This window comes from Haliaeetus albicilla, chromosome 10 (assembly GCF_947461875.1).
Source record: "Haliaeetus albicilla chromosome 10, bHalAlb1.1, whole genome shotgun sequence".
In the NCBI taxonomy this organism is placed as follows: domain Eukaryota; kingdom Metazoa; phylum Chordata; class Aves; order Accipitriformes; family Accipitridae; genus Haliaeetus; species Haliaeetus albicilla.
The window spans coordinates 12,191,478-12,212,972 of record NC_091492.1 but is presented as its reverse complement, the minus strand read 5'-3'; the positions used below and the strand labels follow the sequence as shown (position 1 = coordinate 12,212,972).

The 21,495-nt window shown below is 35.0% G+C and overlaps 2 protein-coding genes across 2 annotated transcripts in view; one reads left to right on the top strand and one right to left on the bottom strand.

The window, feature by feature from the left end:
- TDRD12 (tudor domain containing 12) overlaps positions 1-5,319 on the top strand; it is a 40,110-nt gene extending 34,791 nt beyond the window's left edge. The window contains exons 25-30 of the mRNA XM_069793504.1: positions 699-820; positions 1,840-1,897; positions 3,549-3,662; positions 3,748-3,901; positions 3,982-4,048; positions 4,408-5,319. Coding sequence (XP_069649605.1) covers positions 699-820; positions 1,840-1,897; positions 3,549-3,662; positions 3,748-3,901; positions 3,982-4,048; positions 4,408-4,493 — 601 coding nt within the window. The 3' untranslated portion in view covers positions 4,494-5,319. The remainder of the gene's footprint in view (positions 1-698; positions 821-1,839; positions 1,898-3,548; positions 3,663-3,747; positions 3,902-3,981; positions 4,049-4,407) is intronic.
- Positions 5,320-7,114: 1,795 nt separating this feature from the next.
- Positions 7,115-21,342, bottom strand: SLC7A9 (solute carrier family 7 member 9). Its single transcript, XM_009922786.2, has 13 exons — positions 20,799-21,342; positions 19,501-20,206; positions 18,150-18,297; positions 16,976-17,218; positions 16,232-16,357; positions 15,810-15,909; positions 13,949-13,993; positions 13,497-13,620; positions 11,638-11,741; positions 10,731-10,827; positions 9,805-9,954; positions 9,032-9,206; positions 7,115-8,078 (listed from the first exon to the last, which is right to left on the bottom strand). Exons 2-13 carry the CDS (start codon positions 19,732-19,734, stop codon positions 8,014-8,016), a joined length of 1,611 nt encoding a protein of 536 aa, XP_009921088.2. The 5' UTR covers positions 19,735-20,206; positions 20,799-21,342; the 3' UTR covers positions 7,115-8,013.
- Between the last annotated feature and the right edge of the window lie 153 nt (positions 21,343-21,495).

Genomic DNA, 21,495 nt, shown 5'->3' with positions numbered 1-21,495 from the left:
GCTGACTAGACTGGTTTCAGTCCTCTTAATGCCACTAGGTGTTTGGAGGTAATGGAAGAAAGTATTTTTCCATTGAACAGATGACTCACTGTTCCAATATTATGCAGTGCTGTGTTCTTTTAAGTAATATTCTGACAGAGACTTCCGAGGCTGTTGCAGAATAGAGGGTCGTGGTGCCTATCTCTGAGCTCTCAAGTAGTTGCAGTGCTTCCTGAATGTTGAGTCCAGCTAGTGAAACCCGTATCTGTACAGCTGGAAAACCAGAGGTCTCTTAGTAATAGGTGAAGAACTTTGAGTGTTCTGAAATTTTTACTTTTTCCAAGTCAAAATGAAATACAACCAAAAAGCTCCCAGACCTACTGGAATTCTTTGTGAAAGGGAATAATTTTCCTGTCTAAGTCTATCACACACAGTAAGGCAAATAGATTTTCGTGATTCAAAGGAAATGCTGGTACCATCAGAATTTTAAATGTTCTCCTAACTTGGATTTCTGTATAAATGCTTCTTACTGAGTTACTGAAGTTCAGCAACCCTGTGGTGAGATTTACGGTTTGCTAGAAGTGCATTTTATTATATTTTTTGTATATATTAGAAATTAAAACTTAACTTCAAAAGAATTTCCAACTATGGTTTAGAATCCTTTAAATATTAAACATATTTAAACCCTTTCTTTTAAAAATGTCTTTTTCTGTGTTCAGAAGCATGAAGGAGGATACAGCTGGTCCAAAGAATGTGTCTAATCCACAGAACATGTCAATGCATGAAAATTCTACTGAAAACTGTAATTCTTCTAAAATTACTTTTGGGGATCATCAGTGTGGTAAACCTTTTCATTATTTCCAAAAATTTTAAAAACCTAATTAAATTTAACTGCTTAAATGTCAACCTAAAAGTCACTTCACCAAATGCAGACTTCTCTGAGTGTACAGAATAGCCCCATATAGCTAATGTTTACAATAAGCCACCAATACCTTGTAGTTAGCAGCCTGGATATGCTGCAAGAGTAAGCCCTGTTAATATAGCTGTATTACTATTTGGGAAATATTTTGTCCTTCAGAGACTCAGAATTGTTTGGCTCTGAATGGAATGTGTGAGCAGGAAATCTCTCCTGTGGAGAGGTTGAGCATTTTCCTGTCAAAGGCCATAAGGCTTAAGGAGGTTGAAATCTTGAAATATGAAGTAAATAACAGCATTGTTCTCTGGGAGGTTTTTTTTTTTCCTTTTTAATCTAATGCTCAAGGATGTGATATTTAGTCAGTAGAAGCTTAAAAACATGACTTTGTCAGTCATAGAAGGGGGACAGAGGATGATCTAGCAGCAGCTGGCATGTGAGTTTGGAGCAATGAAAGCCGAGTGATTAAAAAGTTTCAGCAAACAGAAGTCAAATAAGATCCTGGTGTGCTTATCATAGAAGGCTTTTTTTCCTGGTGTAGTAGAGTGACTGTACTGCCATGTTTCAAGCTGTGATGGTAACATCAGTATTATTGTTTCATCAGATGTTGTTTCATCCCTGAAATGCTTAGTAAATTTCTAAAGTGACATGTTTCAGGTTTCAAATAAATAATGTCTTGAAACCTTTACCTGACCTTGGAAAACTGCATTTTTTGATGCGTTTTTTAATTTTCTCATACCAACTATAATATTCTTTTCAGTTGCATTATTAACTTTATTAAATCTTTCCAAATAGGAAGTACCCAATATAAATGCCAAATACAATCTTGCAGTAGTAATTTGATTGCTAGCAAGTTCTTTTTATGATGGTACTGGGGTATTCTGGAAGTATCTGCTTTCTGTAGTATACATAAGTATAAAATATCTTTCTGGATTTCTTAATTTTAGATGGTGTTGTAGCTCAAACTAAGGAAACAGAAGAGTCTACCCTGCATCAGCATATATGGTACAAAAATTCAGTGATTTGTTTCCATGCTTGCTTCTTAATGTGAACTGCCAAACAGGGCAATATTCCTTACTGAGATTGTCTGTTTTGTGAGTAAATGGGTATAATACAGGTGGAAGTATTTGGTTACATCAGTGCTGAGGTTGAGAGATTACTCTTGCTGTTAGATATATATGTATATATACACGCATCATCTTGTAAATTCCTCAATTTAAATTGCTCTTTTGCTTACTCCTGGAAGTTAACACTACCTGTTGAAATTATGTACATAATTTTTTATTGGACACCATAGTACTGGGAAGTGAATGAAAACAAATGCTTTTTCAGCTCAGTCCATGGCTATAAACTCTGACTTGCACTTGTCTGGATTATGTTTTAACCAAAGACTGTCCTATTTTGAGGTCTAAATTGTAACTCCTACCCTTCTGTCTCTGTGTATAGGTATTTAATGAGGTGAATTAGTATTGTGTCTCTCCCCTTAATGTGATTCTGTTCTTAAAAAGAAAAAAAAGAAATCTGTCCTTATTCTGAGAATGTGTCTGCAACACAAAATTGTGGCCCATTTCCTTTTTTTTTTGGTTTTTGGTGTGGTGGTGGTGGGTGGGTGTTGGTGATGGGTTTTTGTTTGTTTGAAATTGGATTAATTATCCTTATTCCTTTGCAGATAGGACAATTTCTGTTGCTAAATAATTTGAGAAGCATGCAGTGAAAATGAATGCTAGGTTTGGTTTTGATTATGAATACGCTGAGGGACATCTTAGGTGTGGTTTGTGGGCAAAGTCAACAGATAGTAGATCCTGAGAAGTTTTTTAATTTCTTACACGCTTTGAGACTAGGCAGTGCTTCCCTTTTGGTAGCTCATTCTTTTTCTTCTACCTATTAATGCTAGTTATGGGTGACTAACATTTTCTTGTGCAAATACCGGAAGTATTTTGTATTTAGCCTATTGGAAAAGTTCTTAGTAGGGTGATTGAGTCCATATGTATCTCCTTCTGCAGCTTGGCTAGCACAGTTTAAGATCCTCTCCATTATGTAATACATGTTGAGGTATGGCTTAGCAGTTAAGTTAGTGAGGGTTTGGATATGACTGAGGGTACGATAAGGGGACTAACCTGAGTGAATGGATATTGTAGTCTGCTAATAGGATTTATCTTTCACTGGTTAAAACCTTTCAGCATTTTGGGGTAAGTTTGTGGAATAAGTGGTTGAAAAATCTTGATGAGAAATGTGTATTTGTGTCTGTGATCAGTTGAAAAGTTTACTTTCAGAGGTTGGTCTTGCTACTGTTACCTTTTCCTTTGTCATTTCAAGATTAGGCTATGATAGCATCCTTAAATGAGGCAGTAAGTTTGATTCCTTTAGATATCAAAGTTAATGGAGTGTGTCTCCCCACTTGAACTAGTAGATGGGCTCCCCCAAAGACTGAGATTGCAGTGCTTTTGTAGCAAGTTTGGCTAGTGTCCTATCATGTGCTTTCCTGACACTGCTATTCAGTGTCAAATTATCACAATTGAGTACACCTACAGATGCTGAAACTTAGCTGGTTGTTTGTAACCTAATGGGAAAATTCTGACTGTATGTGAGACCGCTTGTCTAAAACTCAGTTGTTTTCTATTTTGGAAAAAATCCAATTAAACCTCCTTTATTTTAGCTTTCATCCAGAAATAAAGTGGTTTCAAAATGAAGAGACTGTTACTGTGAAGGTAAAAATAGCAAGTGTAGCTGACTGTAAATGTGAGTTCTCTAAAGAGAAGGTGGTTTTCAGGTAGGTTTAAGAAATGTAAGTATAATAAACAAAATGTTTGACTGTCAGCTTGCATTTAACTTTTTTAAACTTTTTTATAATGTAGTGCTTGTTCAGGAGACAAACTTTATTTGGCTGACATGGAGCTGCATCAATATATACTTGCAGAAAAGTCTACATGTGTGATTAAGGATAAAGAGGCTATTATTGTTCTTGTGAAAGAGAAAAAAGGAGCATGGTGCAAATTACTGAAGAACAAGGTGAAGTGGAAATTAATTTGAGAGTTACTGAATTCACTGCGCGTCAGTGCAGGTATTTCAAATAATGTTTTTGTCAACAGAATCCTCAAGTCTCTCTTGATTTTGAACACTGGGAAGATTTTGAAGATAAAAGCCCTTTTCCAGTTGGTAAGGAATGAATGAATCAGTGTTTATAATGCATAAAATGATTAGCATCCTTATTTTTGCATAGGCTATATTTGAAACAATCGTTTATTTCAGATATGTGACACTTAGCTGGCTTGCTCAAATTCTCTGAAAACACATGAGAGGACCTCTAATAGTGAACTGTAGGCAGCAGGGTATTTTTCTATCACAATAGCACAGACAAAAAGCAGCTTGAAGTAGTTTTTTAGTGTTTTGGTCTGGTTTCTAGTCTAAAGTTGGGGTGTTGTCTTGGTTTTGATTTTTTTAGTACTACTACATATTTGTTCTGAAGCTCTTGTTTTTTCTTGCTTTATAAATGTTACTTTGCTAATTACTTCTAGGTACTAAAAAACTGTATTGCCCTGCTGCAGTAACGGAAGAATTGGTTGAGTCCTCAGAAGACAGTGAAACAGAAAGTGATGAGTAATTTGTAGACACATCTTTTCCCTCTGATAAGAATTATGCTTCAAAATAGTGTCTCTTGCATGAGTTTTTTCCACTAAAATTGATGAAACTAAACGTGTAGGTTGCAGAACTGTCCTTAATTTTAGGAGGAAAATAGCAAACCAACTCCTTAGCTTTGGGCTCTGACAATCTGAAGAAATCCTCCATAGAAGAACATTGTGTATGTTTTCCAGTGCCTTCACTTTAAAATTGTTGGCTGTAATGATGATGTGCATATATGTATGTGTGCTCTCCAAACACATCTAAAGATTTAAACTTGGGTTATGAAGCAGTTGAATTCATTAGTGATTACAGAGCTTCTAGTTTACTTTATCTGAGTGAATTTGCTGTATTAGCAATTAGTAATTTTTTGAAGTTTCACAAATCCTAATGATCTGTCGATTGTTTCTACCATAACTTTTGCATTCACACAGTATCAGTTTGTTGGCAATCATGACATTTGTCAGTTCTGCATCAAGAAATGATGCCTCAACTCCAGTGGCAGTTTTTTTCACTAGATTGGGAACATGTTGACTTGGTATGAAATACTGTACAGTGCAGCTCACTGTAGTAACTAACTGCTGCACAGCTTTTGTGGAACGAGCACTGTGATAGTAGATTCGGTATTTGTTTTCGATTTGACATTTTCACTTTTCATGAATGCTCTTATTTCATTACCTCTCATTTCATGTATCTAAAACTTTTCTTGTTTGCAAATGAACAATAAAATTTTGTCTGTTTAGCACTAAGGCTTTGCCTTTTAATATACCATCTTCCAGTAAATAATTTTTTGCTGTTAGATTTGTGCACATCCAGAACATTTTGCAGCAAAATAGTGATGTAAAATATATTTATAATAAATAAATCTGGTATCGATCTCTTTGCATCTGTAGATTTTAAAACACATTAGTTTCCCCAACATAACTATATGGTTATTTAGAATAGAGATGAGACTTTACAGATTTATTTTAAGAAGCCTAAAATATTGTTGTATTCTTGACTAGGAAGAATATACTTGCTCGTTGGGGATTATTCTTTCAAGGAACATTGGGATACCTTTACTTCAAGAATGGGAGGAGGACTCTATTAATATGTTTACACTGGCAGTTACAGGTTTTCTAGTATTAGCATATAATAAAGCTGCTTCTTTCTGAATATTTAAGAATATTGCTGATACCAGTGGAAAACTGCCATGTGACAGAAACCGTTGTAATTGTTGATGTATGGCTAAAAAATTTAGTGCTGTTGGGAACCTGAATACAACTGAGCTTACATATAACTTTTACTTGGGTACAGGTACATGCAAAGCTATAACAGTTGTAAGAGTACTTAAGGAAATAGCTAATGTAACTGTGTTTTGGTCTTGTTCTGCATTATGATGCAAAGAGATGACTGTCAAATCACCTAATTAGAAAAAAAAAAAAGGTGTGATGAGGCAGGATTTTTTCCTTTGCGTGTTTTGTTCTTTGACTTGTGTGATATCTAAATATAATGTAAGGTGATTTTTCTGCTGGTAGATAAATCTAGTGGGTTATTTAATAGACATAAATTACCTGTAATTTTTGTTTGAAAAACAAGACACCTTGTATGAGGTAGAAGCAAAAGCTAGTTTTAGTCATAATGTTCTTACCAGCTGCCGAGAGCCAGTCTATAAAGACCAGTGTAAAAAAAAAGTAGCAGTACATTCCAAGAATATTCTTTTGGCCTCAAGCAATTTTTGATCAGGGTCTTCATGAGGAAGATGTTTTCTGTGGACTTACTTGAATTAGTTCAGTTGAATTTTGGAACATATGTAAACTTCTAACGTTTATCCTGCACTAAGGAATTCAGTAGTCAAACAACATATTTTGTGAAGAAATATTTTTTTCTGTGTCTTGAAGCCATCCCTGCTCCGTCTGCTTGAAATCCTGTACCCTCTGTAGTTGGAACAGATAGCTTGCTTTTCCCGTTTTCTTGTCACTTTATGACTCTGCCCATGAACCTCTGTCATGATATTTCCCCTCATCCCCAATCACGTGTTTCCATTTCAGCCTTCAAAATTGTAGATATTCATTCCTCGTACAAGTTTTCTGTTCCTTTGGTCTTCCCTGAACCTTATGGTTCTTCTGTTTGAAGTGATGTTTTTAGCAACTGGAGTAGAGGAACAGCAGTTTTTATAGAGTGACTGGGACAAAACACTGTGGCAAGTAGGCACTTTATATGTAATGACATAATTACAATTTTGTTTTGTTCTCCATTGCCTTCTTTAGTCACTCTTAACCCTCTTTTTGCTTTTGTTTTACCCTGATTGCACATGAAACTGGTATTTTCATGGATATGACAATAATGACAAAATCTCCTTCAAATGAATCGGAACCCATTGTTTTTATATGCAACTTTTGGTATTGGTTTTCCATGTAGGTAGATCCAAAATGAAATTATGTAGGAGCTTAAGTTTTATTTATTTCTTTGTAGCTGCAGGATGATAGAAATAGCTTCTTTAGTTGAATTTGCTAGGCTAGAGTTAGTATGGACTTAGGATCTTAAGCCAGTTGCCTAATAGTCTTGTGTTATATATTTAGGATGAATGTGCTTGGAAGTTGTTGAGAGGACTTGTGCTTTCAGTATAAGCAGTCGTTCTCAAATTAATCACTTTAAAATATTGTCAAGTGACTTGCTAAAAATCCTTTCTTTATCCATTTGCACAGAGGGAATATAGTAGTAAAGAATGTTACCTAGAATCCGTAAGTTTCTTGGGCAGGAAAAGGAAAAGCTGCTTATGTCTATATGTTAATGTAGTATCCATTTTTTGTATTTTATTTTCATCAGCTACCAAATGGAGTGTTTCTAGGGTGATGAAGTTACCTCTGTAAAGTCACGTTCATGATGAGGGTAATTTTTGTGGCATTTATTCACTGTTCTATAACTTGGGTGGTGTTGGAAAAAACGGATACCTGAGAAACTAACCTTTAATTGATTCTTGTTTTAATTTAAAAAAAAAAAAAAAAATCAGCCTCTTTTCCTGTCAACTGTGCTTTCCATTTTTACTTGATTCCCACTTCCTCAGTCCTTCAATTTTTTGATAGCTAGTGTTTGGTCTGAGAAACTGAGAATGGGTTAGTCTGGTTTTACGTTATTTCTGTGCTTTCTGTGTAGGCTGTTGAATGTGATGATGTAAATGACAGCTGCTTTGTTCTTTCAGCAACATGATCAAAAGCATTTTGACCGTGTTGCTGGTAAGTTTTGCCATCTTCATAACTGAAAAGTTCCTCTTGTTTATTTTGAGTAGTTCTAATGCAGAAAACAAGATACTGTAATGTATTGGCAAACAAAGAAAACAGCTCTGGTGGACACTACTCTGGCTCAGAAATCTTTTATTCTTAATTTATTTAACATTTTTCAAGTATTAAAGTGTTGCAGAAAATAATACACCAGCATGAACGTAACAATTTCAAAAGTATAAATGTGTGCCAAACTAAATTGAATCTCCTTCAACCAGTATAGCACTGTACATGTAAAAATTTTTATTCAGTAACGTCTTCTGCTGGAACAACTTCCAAAAGCATCTGAAGGTGCATAGTGATGGGCTCTGAGAAGAAAAGTTGTTGTTAGAGGCTTTATGAGATAACAGTATTTCTATTCAGACTTACACTATTTTTCTAAGTGAGGAAATTGTCCTTGTGAGTAGTTGTCTGTCTTTTCTGTATTTGTATCTCAAAAAATAAGGTGAGAGGAATAAAAACAATCTTAAGACCCAAGCTACAACATTCCAGGGTTTCTAAACTTGCTCTTATAGAGTACAATGCTTCTAATTGCAGAATTATATAATATTTAATAACCCGGGGGGCAGGAGAGACAGATGATGGATTTTTTTTTAATGTCTATAGAACTACTAATTCTGTCCTCTTCAGCTGGTTCCGCTTACCCTTTTAGAAATATCTGTGTATCCTGTTTTCCCTGAGATAATTGCAAAGAGTTTCTCTTGTGACTGTGCAAAATAATTTTATAAATGGTCACACTGGTTTCTTGCAGCTTTTACTTTACTCAGCAGCACTGTGATTATTTTTGGTCTTAATGCTGTTAATGTTTTCTTTAGTAAGTATAGTGAAATTGATAACCTGAGCTCAAAGCACACTATTTCGTGGCATAAGAATGTATGTCTGCTAATGTTTAGTTAATGGCTAAAGCAATATTTTGAAATACAGACAGTCGAAAAACTAACTTTACGGATAAAATAGTTCTGTTAATTTTAAAAGTCAGTTTCTTTGTACTACTACAGTGATGTATTGCTCTTTTGTGAATTAAGTTTTGTTTTTCCTGAAGTCAGGCATCACTTTTTTCCCACAGGAAGGAGTTAAATCACAATCTTCAGTAAAGTTCACTATATGCCTCTTACTATATGCCTGGAAAATTGCCTCCCTCCACACCCTGCTCATGTGATTTAGATGGGATGGACCACATAATGAGCTTCATTATGATCATTAATCTAAAGCTTAGCAATGTTTTGTTGAATTTGGAGCTGGCTATCCAAGGTATACTTACTTGATATTTTTTGGGGCCAGTCGAATTTAAAATGAACAAAAAGTACATAAACTATAAGTCCACTAAGTATAAATAAAACACAGTACAAATAGGCCAATTCAGGTGCACTGATGATTGGTGCCAATACCAGTAAAATAGAGACTAACGTCACTATGACTGGAATGATGATGGGTATCTGCAAGATACAAAGCACAAAATTACTTGTTTGTTCTTTTGCTGTTCTTACAGAAGTTGCACATATGAAAGAAGAATATTTTTATGGCCTTATGCATTTTTTTCCTTTTAATATTTCTGTCATTAGGTGGGGCACTTGAAAGAGTAGCAAGAATACAGATAGGGAAAACTCTTTTGCTAAATCATTGACCAAGGTCTCTTTGTCTGTATTGCAAATTGCTGTTTAAAAATTTGCATTTTAATGAATCTGGGACCTGACTCCAGTGCAATGACCTGGGGCGTTATTTCGGGTACTCTTTCAGTGGTAGTCTGCTGACTGCAGTTTCCCATCACTGAAAATCTGGCTTATGCCTGTGGTCTGTGCAATTAAAATAAACATTGTGTAATCTTTTCCCAGTCCTTATGAGCTTTGTCCTAGTGCAAAACTGGAACAAAGAGAAGAATTACAAATAAATGGCTAGGTTTCAGGTAAGGGAGGAAAAAACAAACAAGGAGGCATCTGCCTGAGAATGTTGTTTAAATATCCAAATATTTAGGATGTGTTAGTGTTTCAGTATTTATGGGAATGGAGGAAAACCAATATTGAATGCTGAACTCACCCTGATTGGTCTCCTGAGTTCCTTTCTTGTAAACCTCATAACGATGAGTGCAAGTACAGTTAAACCATAAAATATCCAGACTGCAAAACTAAAATAATTTATGAGTGTGTTGATGTCACCAGGGATAATATAAATAATAGCAATGGCCCCCTAAAAATGAAAACAAAAATTTATAGAGTCTGTTATAATAAGAAGGCTGAATTTTACTTGTGTCAGTGTGTTATGGTGTTCCAGAGTATGATCTGTGAATGCTTTTGCTTAAACATTTCGGTAGGTGTATTGCAACACCTTTAAAGATGGTGTCCGCGTCCTGCCAACATGTGTTTATTTTTGTGCGCAATCTTAATTCCATTTGAAGTCAAAAGACTTAAAATTTGTGTGCGTTAATTTGTTGACTGTGTATCTTGGAGTAAGTGAAGATACTAAATATATTTTTAGGTTATTCAAGTTGCTGGGAGTCAAAGAGCAATTGAATTCTTAACTTATCTTGTTTTACCTTGAAGATAAATGGTTAAAATAAAAATAACAATATATTCTAGATTTATTTTTAAATGTATTCGCTGAATATAATTTTTTTTAGTGAGATGTAAATGCATTCTTACAGGGAGCAAATAGGGTAGTGATAGCTTGCTTTCAGGCACATCCTGTGAAAGGATTTGCCTAATACTAATCATTCATTTAACTTTTTGATTTGTTTTCATGCAGTGGATTCTTAAACATTTTAATTTTAAAATCCAGTTCTGGAATGAAACTGTTCAAATTGCGAATTTGGGGGGTTTATATAGTCTTTTTTTCCTAATATGTATTTAGCAATTTTCTTGTCTAGATAGTCAAAGATATGTGTCAAGATGGCTGGTAAGAAATCGTGAAAGCATGTATTTAGAATTTTTGTTGATAATTTTTCTGTACTTAGAATATATACTTACATAAAATATGATAGCAGGTGCTGGTGTTAAACGCTTAACACTAATGTAAGATAGCACCTTTAGCATGTGCCCTTCACGACCTGCAACATAAACAAGTCTGACAAAATAAAAACAAGGCAATCTAGTTAGTGTGGCACCTAGACTTTTAACTGGCATTTCTAAAAAAACCAAAAAAATAATAAATTCATTTTCAGGCTTGTTTTATTGTGTGACTACATCTGACTATAATTTTGTCAGTATTTCCTTTGATATGCAGTGGGATTTAAGGAGTATTGTAGTACACTGAAGTAAGGGTAATAACCAGTGTTAAACTAGTGAACCTGAAACTAATTTCAGAATCATTAGTTTGCATTTTTTCCAAAATAATTTTAAATGTTAGCTACTGTATCCCTTTTAAATATTTCCTTTTTAATTTGCTTCATATCAAAAAAACTACACTGACAACCTTCTGTCAGAAAAGTTGGTCTTTACAGCCCTATCACATTCAGATGGATTTGAAATTTTAAAATATTTTGAAATAGTAAATGGAAGCATTGAACAACTGATAGGAATAGCTTCTCTTTACAATTCTTATCTTTATCATTACTGGTGTAGTCATGTTCTTACTGGTAGGGTTTTTTTAACTGTTTGATTCTTAGCTTTAAATTTGTTGAGGGGTCAAAAAAAAAAACCTGTTGTGCTGTATCTGCTTTGAATTAAGAATAGGAGACCTTATTTTCTAATTTTTCCAACCTGCATAGCCACTGTTTCTTTTTGAAGATTAAAGATTTGCAGGTACTTAATTACATTTTGTACATTTGGATCAGAAGAATCTATCTTTATGTGTGTAGATACGTAAGTGTATATATATAAATTTTTTCCATCCTTTAAAAATTTTCATTTTAAGATATTTAGAATGGGAGCTTACCTGCCTGCAGTAAAACAGGTCCCATTGGCAGATCCAATTGTAGAAAAGGCCACAAAGAGAGGAACTATCCAAGAGGCTGGATAAAGGACTCTATCTCCGAATGTCTGGGATATGGGATCAAAGTTAATCATTTTTGTCATTTTAACTACCAGATGGCATATTCAGTAGTGTTGGAGCCTCTTTAAAAGTACAGTAAATGGGTATCTAAGGTATGTTACCAATAAAAACATACGTCGTATATTTTGTGTAGTTATTAAAGAATGCTTTGCCAAACAAAGAGCTGGATTAATTCATGAACCACTCCTTTATAGAGTGGAATGCTGTTGTCATGGTGTTTTGAGATGCAGCATCTTTAGGAAACACTGGGAGACAGATGTGAAAAATACACAGAAATTAAATTCTGTTAAAGACACCTGGTTTGGGGATGTGTCTGCAAAACGAAAAGCATTGCCGCAGAGCGCCATGCATACACAAGCTAGTTTCAGCCTATATAGGAGTAACGCTAGTAGCAACAGCATGACAACTTAGGCCTTAGGGTGAACGAGTAAAGGACAAACTAGCTAAGGTCTTTCACTACACTTCAGTGTTTACCTGTGCCATGGTATGTTGTTACTCAGGGTAGATTACATCTAATGCAGGTATGTTGATCTACAGTAAATGAATTTGAATTAAAATTGTTTTGACAGGTAGGGTTTGGGTTTTTAGTTGGGGGTGGTTAACTTTTTTAGTAGGTCCAGCATAAAGAGTTCTGGTTTTGCACAAGTGTAATATCAGTGTTGTTTCTTTGTCCAGTAGTAGGAACTTAATCAGTGCTAAGCAAGAAGTCTGCTTACAGATGTATAGACCTTTTTATACGGTGCACTTCTTTTGCTCTTAGCTGTGCTGCCTTCGTACTGCTCAGTGGCAGTTGTGAGATTTTGATGTTTAATTTAGTGTGAGTTTAGTGCTAGCTGATGTGTGTTGTTCAGATTGTAAATTTAGTAGTATATTGAAGAGGACTAGTTATTAAACAAGATTTAACTTGGTATATCCATTGCTGTAACTCTTGGTGCAAACAAGATGCTGAAATGCACCCAAGTTCTACATTTTAAAACATTTTATTTTTTAACATTTTTAAGTATTTCTGCATTAGTGTACTTCTTCACTGTGCTACACTTTATTTTGCATGCATGTCACATACTGTTTCTTTTCCCCAAAAACTAACATTAGGAAAAATTGCTGCATGACCTCTCAGCAGTTGTTTTGGAGACAAATGTCGCATGGAAAATTTTACCAAGTAGAACTGAAGGGACAGATGTGTTTAAGATTTTAGAAATATATGTAATCTTTGATTTTTATCTGTAATGGTATGTCTTGCAATAATGTAAAAAGGATATTTCTTAGCTTTGTTAAGAAAAAAAAGCCAGAGTAAGAAGGAAGTGAATTATGGACTACTTGCTGTTGTCTCCAGAATGACAAACTTTGATCTACTGTCATTTTGCATGTGCTTGTTTCTCAAATACAAGACACACTGAAAAGGGCAAAGTAGCAGTTAGATGTTGTTTTTCCTTCCATCTTTTTGGTGTTTATGGAAAACTGTCAACCTCTGAGCTGCAGTGTTTACAAAATGTTAGCTGAATACTGCATTACTTTTGCTTCCTTTTTTTTTTTCCCTTGGGATATGACAGAACTACTGTTTAAGCATTACTGAAATAAATTTTAGATGAGGAAATAACAGTAGATAATGGGGAAAAAGGTGACAGTGACAGCTTAGGCAGAAATTGATTGTATCTTAAGAAAAATTACGGGTTCCTTCTTGCTCATAACTTCAATACACACACCCTTCTTCAGATGCTCTATTACAAAATAAAGTGGCTTACCACAGCAACTGCCTGGGACTGCAGGAGTTCTGTTGAAGTCATTACGGTGAAATACGAAATGTTTATCAGAACGTAACAAACTGTAACCAAGGGGATTCCAATAATTATAGATAGCGGTAGATTTCTAAAGAATGCAAAAGTAAGACTCCATCAACATTGCTGTATCGCTGGTAGAGTTGTCATAGTAAACTATGGACTCTTAATTTTCCTCGTATGCTCTTCAGGTGTACTTGCATTTCTTTATTGTAGAGCCATGGAAATCAGAATTTTAAAAAAGGAAAAAATGCAAATCTATGAAGCCTGTAATAGATGCTATTAGTTTTGTCTGTTAGTGCTCAAACCTTGAATAACCATTGCTTTTAAAAACAAATGAAAATACATGCCTGCTTGTACAAAAATATTAAATGTTTGATTTTTGTCATTAGAAACACTGCTTTCCTACATAGTTTTACCTGTAAGGATTTTTAAGTTCTTCTGTGATGTAATTGAGTTGATTCCTGGAAGGAAAAATATTTGTACAATGTTATTAGCAGTTAGATGTTGAAATACTGATATATTAATGAAGTCAGGTGTTATTTCTTGTGTTACTGTTTTTTACCTCCTCAGTTAAAAAAAAAAAAAGGTACAACCCATCTTTTAAGTGGTAAAACTGCAAGACAAAGAACTATGTGAGCTTCTTATCCAAATACCAGCCTCTTGGTTTACCATCTTTTCCTCCATTATCTTTTCCTCCTCACAGTTTTAGAAGTATCTCTTGAGATTTAGAAATGAGATTTTCTTAGTCCTTAGATAAAATATCCCAGAATAACAAACCCAAAATTTGGCAGACATTTATCTCAAATTTACAAGATTGCCTTCAAACTTCAAGCTTTGCAATGTCTGAGTCTTAAAAGCACAAGCGTACCCATTGCAAGGACTGAAGCAAGTCTGCTAATGTTTCACAATTGTTTTATAAGTCATATTGTCTAGAAAACTGGCATGAAAACCTTTTTAAGGGTTACATTTATCAAAATTACAGTTTCCAGATACTCATTTTTGCTAGAGCATGTAGACCAGATTGAAACAAGATTTTTACTCATCCACTTCTGAAAATGTGAGGAGGAGTTGGTATTTACAGTTCAACGCGCTAATTTTCAAACGTCGGTGCCTGGTGGTTACATATTGAAATAATTCTTTAGACACCAGTTTCCCTGCCCCCTTAAAAAATCTAGGTGAATGCCTGAATTAGCAGACTTACATGCCTGAGTTGAGACACTCAAGCTTGGAAATAGAACCTGAAAGAGTAATCCATTTAAAAATAAATTCAGTTTTAAGCATCTAAATGGAACTTGCTTTGTTGTAAGTTAAGACTTACATCAGTTCCTTCCAAAACATGGATCTATATGCAAACTTTTACAGTTTGAACATTTAAGAATAGCATTAATGGATCAGACCTTGATATTAGATTTGTGCCAACAGAGCCCTAGACCAACTGACATTCCCTTTAGTTTCAGGAAATGAAACATCTAAACTATTTTCTGGACTGTGGCCGATGAAGTTACATATTCCTGCCAGTAAATAAGCTGCTGCTTATGAAAATAATTCTAGAAAGCACTCTTCTGAGTATTAAATATAAATGCTGTATGTAGAACATAAAAACCTAAATCCATCCATATCTGATTATTTTCAAATTTGAAGTGTTTTCTTAAATCTATCATGGTAAATAATAATGGATAAATAGATCTGGGTATTTAAAACTGAAAGCATCTCAGGGAAGACGACTTCAATGTTTTTACATTAGTTCCAAATGAAACTGAATAAGAAAAAATTTGAAAGTTGAACCTTATGAATTCTGACATTTTTTTTTATGTTCTCCTGTACTAATCAAACACCACTACATATTTCACCAGAAATTGAATTTGATTGGGTACCTGTAGGGGCTCTGGGAAGGCTGTTTTTCTGTAACATAATGGAATTAAACTGTGCTTTGTTCTTCTCATTACCACAGTAGCTAAGCACCTTCAGCAGCAAAGCAGTAGCCCTTTCAGGATCTAGTACAGCTTCTTTCCCTACTAAACAGCAACTTGAAGATTCGAGAGTTTTAGGGGTTTGGGGTCTTAGTTTGTTTTGGGTGTGGGTTTTTTGTTTCATTTTGTTTTGGGTTTGGGGGGGTTTAACCAAACTGGTGTTCTTTTTCTGGAATTCATTAAGAGATTCTTAATAACAGTTTGGGTGTTAGCTTTTTCAGATCACATCTTTGAGTTCTACAGGGAGAGAATAAACCAGTTAAAGGCTGTTAAACTGTAACCATTAATGCTAGTAAAGATACCTTACCATCCATCATATGCCCAGAGTCCATTATAAAATGCCAAACTTATAGAACTAACAGAAATTTTGCTGTCCTTGAAAGAATCTTCAAAGTTTTCAGTTTTTCCTGCAAATAAGACATAGATTACTGATTAGTGTTGAAATTAATTCCTTTAATCCCTGCCAAATGAAGAAACATTTCAACATCTCTTTCATGATTTGAAACATCTCACTGTTAAAATCAGTTAATACCAATTTTTATTAATTGATCTGCAGTGTTGCATTTCCCACCCACCCTCTTCTCTAAAAGAAAATACCGTAGTTCCCAAGAGATCTGGAACTAAAACACTGAATAAAGAGAGCCTTATTGTTGTGCCACTTCTGTCAATGGGAAGTTTTTTAATGGTCATAGCAGAAGCTAAAATAATTTTGCGAGTATATTTAATTACCTTGTGCCAGGAGAACAATTCCACTTACAATAATGATTGTGACAATGATCATTTTAGCAGCTGTGAGAAAATTCTGGAGATAGCTTCCCAGCTTCACACTCAGTGAATTCACTATTGTAATTATCACTAAAAGAAAGAAATTTATTAATTTCTCTGTTAAATTTGTCAGAATTGAAGGAAAAGTTGCCTCTTAAAACCTTCTCCCCCCCCCCCCCTTATTTACTGTACTGCTTTTTCCTTCCACTGTTTGTCTATATTATTAATACAGTTTTTTAACATACTATGGTTGGATAACTTCTAAAATAGTGAGGAAAAACAGTTTTCTGAATTAGATTTTGGCAGTACCTTTAACAAAAAAAAGTATTGAAGTTGCAGAGCATTCTGATAAATACAAAAACAGTATCTCCACACGAAATTTTTTTTTCCTTTTCTGCTAGAGATAAGCATTCATTGCACAGCTGTAGCTATCTTTAAATAAAGAATAAAAGAAACTTAGGCTAGGAACAAACCATTTTTAAGCCTATCCTTTTTATATGTTGTTGAAGTAGTTATTGTGGGAAGGACTTGCTATACTGTGTTCCAAAGTTTCCTGTTGTTTTCAGTGTAGGGTCACTTCCTGGTGTCTTCATGAAGATAAACTTACTGAAGTCTCACTATGCTGAAATGCATTCATTGATGGGGGCCAAACGGAAATTGCTGTGCAATTATGGATCTTGTCTCTTTCTTAAAAAGTATGAATCTTACCAATGGCAGCTGCTGCAAGACACTTGATGACAACTTGGGGTGGATCACAGCCTGGATAAAAAGGAGCTGATGCATATTCCGCAAAGCTGAGACAAATGATTGCGAATGAACTGGGTTTTGTGACGAGTAAGCTTGTCCAAGAAAACAAAAATGCTGGAATTGGGCCAAATGCCTCCATAAGGTAAGGATATTCTCCCCCAGATTTTGTGATCATTGTACCAAGCTCAGCAAAACAAAGTGCACCTGAATAACGAGAAAAGCATTTATTACTGGTTTAGTTCATACACTTGTTAAGCTATGACTGGCTAGAACAGATTATCACTTTTTCATAGGTAGAGAAGTTATGGAAATGGATACGTACAATGCATCATTAATCTTCATGTTTCTGTACATTTTACTATATATGCAAAATAATCCTAATTGTGAGCAACTGGAAAAAAAATGTACTGAAACTTTTAATTCACAGCCCGGGATTTACTACTATTGGTGTTTAAGACTTCAACAAAGAAAGTACAGGCATTCTCATTTCATGTTGGATTTCTGTTTAAGAAACCAACACTATAAGAAGCACTTAAGTGACAACTGCACTGGCTGACCTACCTTTTGGAAACTTGAAAAAAATAGACTTGGTGCACAATTTTTAAGTAAAATGTCTACTAAGCTCAGCTTTAAAGTGCAATGATACTTCTAGATTTATTGCTGTAGCTGTCATCTTGCATAAATATGCCATGTACCTGACACAATGGCCAAAGAATTCCTTTTGTTTTCCTGAAGTATTTTGAGGTGCTTAGTGCTAAATTTTCAGATAATAGAATTAGATTTACACAGTTACACAAGTAGAAAAATAGCAGAAGTACTAGCTCACTGCCAGTAAATTTCATATTTTGCCTGCGATTTAAGTAGAAAAGTATTCTCTTTATTACAGTTAGTGAAAGAGGTAAGCAAAACTAAAACTTGCTTTCAAAATGAACTGAAAATGGGCTTTACAATTTTAAAAACTTCATTTTTCTTTTAGAAAGAGTATGTATTTTAAATTTTTGCCCAAGTACTGCTACGCTCCTCAGGATATGATTGATTTTGATCTAAGTGCTATTAGCTAATTTGTGGAATGAGAGTAGTATGCAGAAACAGAAAGATTTAAGCAAAGATTCAAACTATCTGTTGACTCCTTTACCTAATGTTGCAAGAATTCCACAGGCTGCCCAGATGGTTAAGCAAGGACCCACAGCTCCAACATTGGCAAGTACTGATTTTGGAGAAACAAAGATACCTGAGCCAATAATTGTACCAACAATCATACAGATTCCACTGATGAGGCCCACCTTGAAATAAAATGAGATGTTTTGGTAAAGCAATTTATAATAATAATTTTTGGTGTAATACAATTACAGTAATTGTCATCACTGACTTTTGGGGTTTTTCAGCTTTCAACTTACAGCTTCTCCAGAGAAATATATTAAACTATGTGAAGTTTCTCTCTTCTTTCCAAGATGCACACACATCATGTGGCATACTCCTGCTGTTTCCAAAAGTACGGTTACTTGGACTTTGCCTTCCTGTGTATTTGCTTTATTAAACCATCCTTTGGATTATGTGGGTCTCAAATCTAACCTTGTATAGAACATTCCCTTTCCACTCTTTGATTAAACACTGAAATTCTTTTATGAGCCCTTGAAAAATCTGAATCTAAGCTTCAGAATTTTGCTTTCTTAGATGCAGTCTTATTTTTCTTTTCTTTCAGCAGTTGTTTTCCTCTCCTTGCTTCAGGTGTTTGTGCACAGGAATTGTCTTGATACTGTTAGGTGGTGAAAAGATCGTGTTCTCCTCACTTTGTAGTCGCCTACATGTTACATGACACTACTAAAACTTGAGGCATCTCCTGCTATAAAAACAGTGGCGTGGGCTACTTAAATTTTCCTGTTAGCTATGGCTAGTCTAATAATATCAATACTCTTCCAGTCTTGGCACCAAACTAAAACCACATAGAGAATCTTTTTCCAGGTTACTTAAACATAAAGAGGAATTCCACTCCCTGCTGAGAACAGGTGGCACATCTGTTTTCTAAAGCATCTGTAGTTTTCTGGAGGAGATAAATTTTCACTTGTATTTCTGTACCAGTGGCTATTTTATGGCTATAAACACTAACAAATTTTTGGAAGCAATGAGCTGAACAACCCACTTCAGCCTCTGAGAAGTACATGTAGAAGGAAACAGTAAAATCTGTGAAGCATTTCACTTGATCAACTTTGAAGTTATCAGACAAAAAAAATAATTCAAAGACTTAAAAAAGACCCAAACATTCTTACTTTTTAATTGTGTTATATCAGAGCTATTTAATTGGTAATTAGCAGTTTCCTAAAATGTAAACCAACCACACCGTCAAGATATTAGTGCATCACTGCTAAATTGGGATACAGTTGCAGTTTTTGTATGATGATGCATGTGCACAGATACCCCCCCTACTGCCTCCCTCTGCCAGCCCTTCACATGCACACGGACTGAAGGGGGAAAAGAAAAAGTTTTGCCTGCTTTTGTAGGTTTGTCGTTTGGGGTTCATGACTCTGAATGGATTCTCCATCCTCTTTTCCGTTGTTCTCTCCTTTTCTTTTTCTCAAGCTTTCTTTTCCCATTTGGTTTACTTGCTGAAATCTCGAAAGAAATAAAAACAAAATATCAGTCCAGCATGGTAATGTTTGAGTTTTGCTGATAGATATGGGTCCAAAATAATGTAGGTAAGTATTGCCAGAAAACATACACATAACACGCACACTCTCGCTCACAGGCAAAGGACTTCCATTTTGCTACCTACTCGGAGATTGAAGCAAAGAGGCATTAGGACTACTTCACCTCATCCGTCTGACTTGCTGTGGATTTTCCTCATACCCACCTGGCAGTGAATGTCTTTATCTTCTGTCTCAGGTTACGTTCAGTTGAGAGGATGTCCTTACTGGAACAATCTAGGTTTTATAGCTAGTCCGTCCTTTGAATTCCTCCAGAGGCCCAGACAGATTTAATCTTTCTCCCAAAAGCTGGTCTGTTTTCTTATCTAGGAGACCTTCTTTCTGATCTTCGTTAAATTAGGCCTTGTCCCAGTCCCTTGGAGTTGTAAGTATCTGCTAAACCAAGTGTTGTCTGCTGTAATTGTCTAGTTAGCAGCTCTTTGCCTCAAAAAGAATCGCCAGTCTTCTCCATGTTGACTCGCAGTAAATGCCTTCTACTGAACATTTTGTTCTGTTTAGAATTAGAATGTAAACAGTTTGTTTTCAAATTGAAAGTTAGAGTTGGGGGTGTGGGGATTTTGCTTGTTTCCCATAGTACTGGAATAAAATACAGCCTGAGATGGTGAAGGGAACTGATCAGGTTAGGACCCGATTCTCAAAAGTTGATTCAGTTAAAAGTGTCTTCTTTCCTCAGACCCTACAGCTATAATTACTGGAATCTGAATGTTGAAGATCATTTTGCAGTTATGCAGACAGTAATTCAGGAATGCATCATGTTCAGGCAACTTAGCTAGTATCCAGTAATTCTTGGCTACAAAAGTGTAGCATTTTAAATTGACAGAACGTCTATCTCAGTACTGCTGGTCTTCAGAAACTTTTGGACTATAAAGACAGCCAGGTTTTTTTGAATTGAAGATTTGTAGAAGAGACTGTCATGAATCCAACTTTTAAGATTAAACCTACAACAGAAAATTGCCCACGTAAGGAATGCAGGGCTTGGGTCACTGAATTTTATTAAAGCTTTGTGCCCAACTTCTTTCTTTAAAGTTATGTATTTAGAATGTTCTAATCATTGTCTTTTAGCAAATCATAATTTCACTTACCTTATTTATTTATATTTGTTTGGCATTAATTGTGTCCAGGAATCCTTGTATAGTGGATTTCTTTATTTCTCCCGTTAGATTTACCAGCTAGTTAGACAGCAAGACGTGTCCATATCTGAAACCAAAATACGCAGAAGCAGCAGCAGCTTAAGTACATAGGTTATAAAAGGTAATCATTAAACCCATTCTCAGCCAAGAAGCTTTGAGATAGGAACCACAGGTAAACCAATAGTCCAATTAGTTTATCTTTAAAAAAAAAAAAAAGTCTTTGTTCCATTTGTGAGAATGTTTGTCCAGTACCTAAGTAGTATATTACATAGTGAGAGTGAACCATAATTTGAAGAGTCTATTTTGATGATTTTGTATCAAGTAATTTTTAATTTTAAAATACTTTGGAAAGATAAGGTTGAAGTAATTGTCGTATTATTGGCGCATTAAAAACATGTGGACAGATATTAGCTGCATCCTATAAAAATAGTTGATGTTTTTATCTTGAGAAGGTAAAGAAGTATGAGCAGAAATTTTTCCTTTGTTTTTCATTAACCTGAAGGCAGCTGAGTGGGCAGCTTGTGTTCCCTTTACTTGCAGTTCCAAGTTTTTATTTTTGTATATGTTCAAAAATCTTCTAAATCATTAAAATAATTTAGTGAAAAATGCCATTCTCTATACAGTGGTATATCCAGGAAGAAAAGATTGT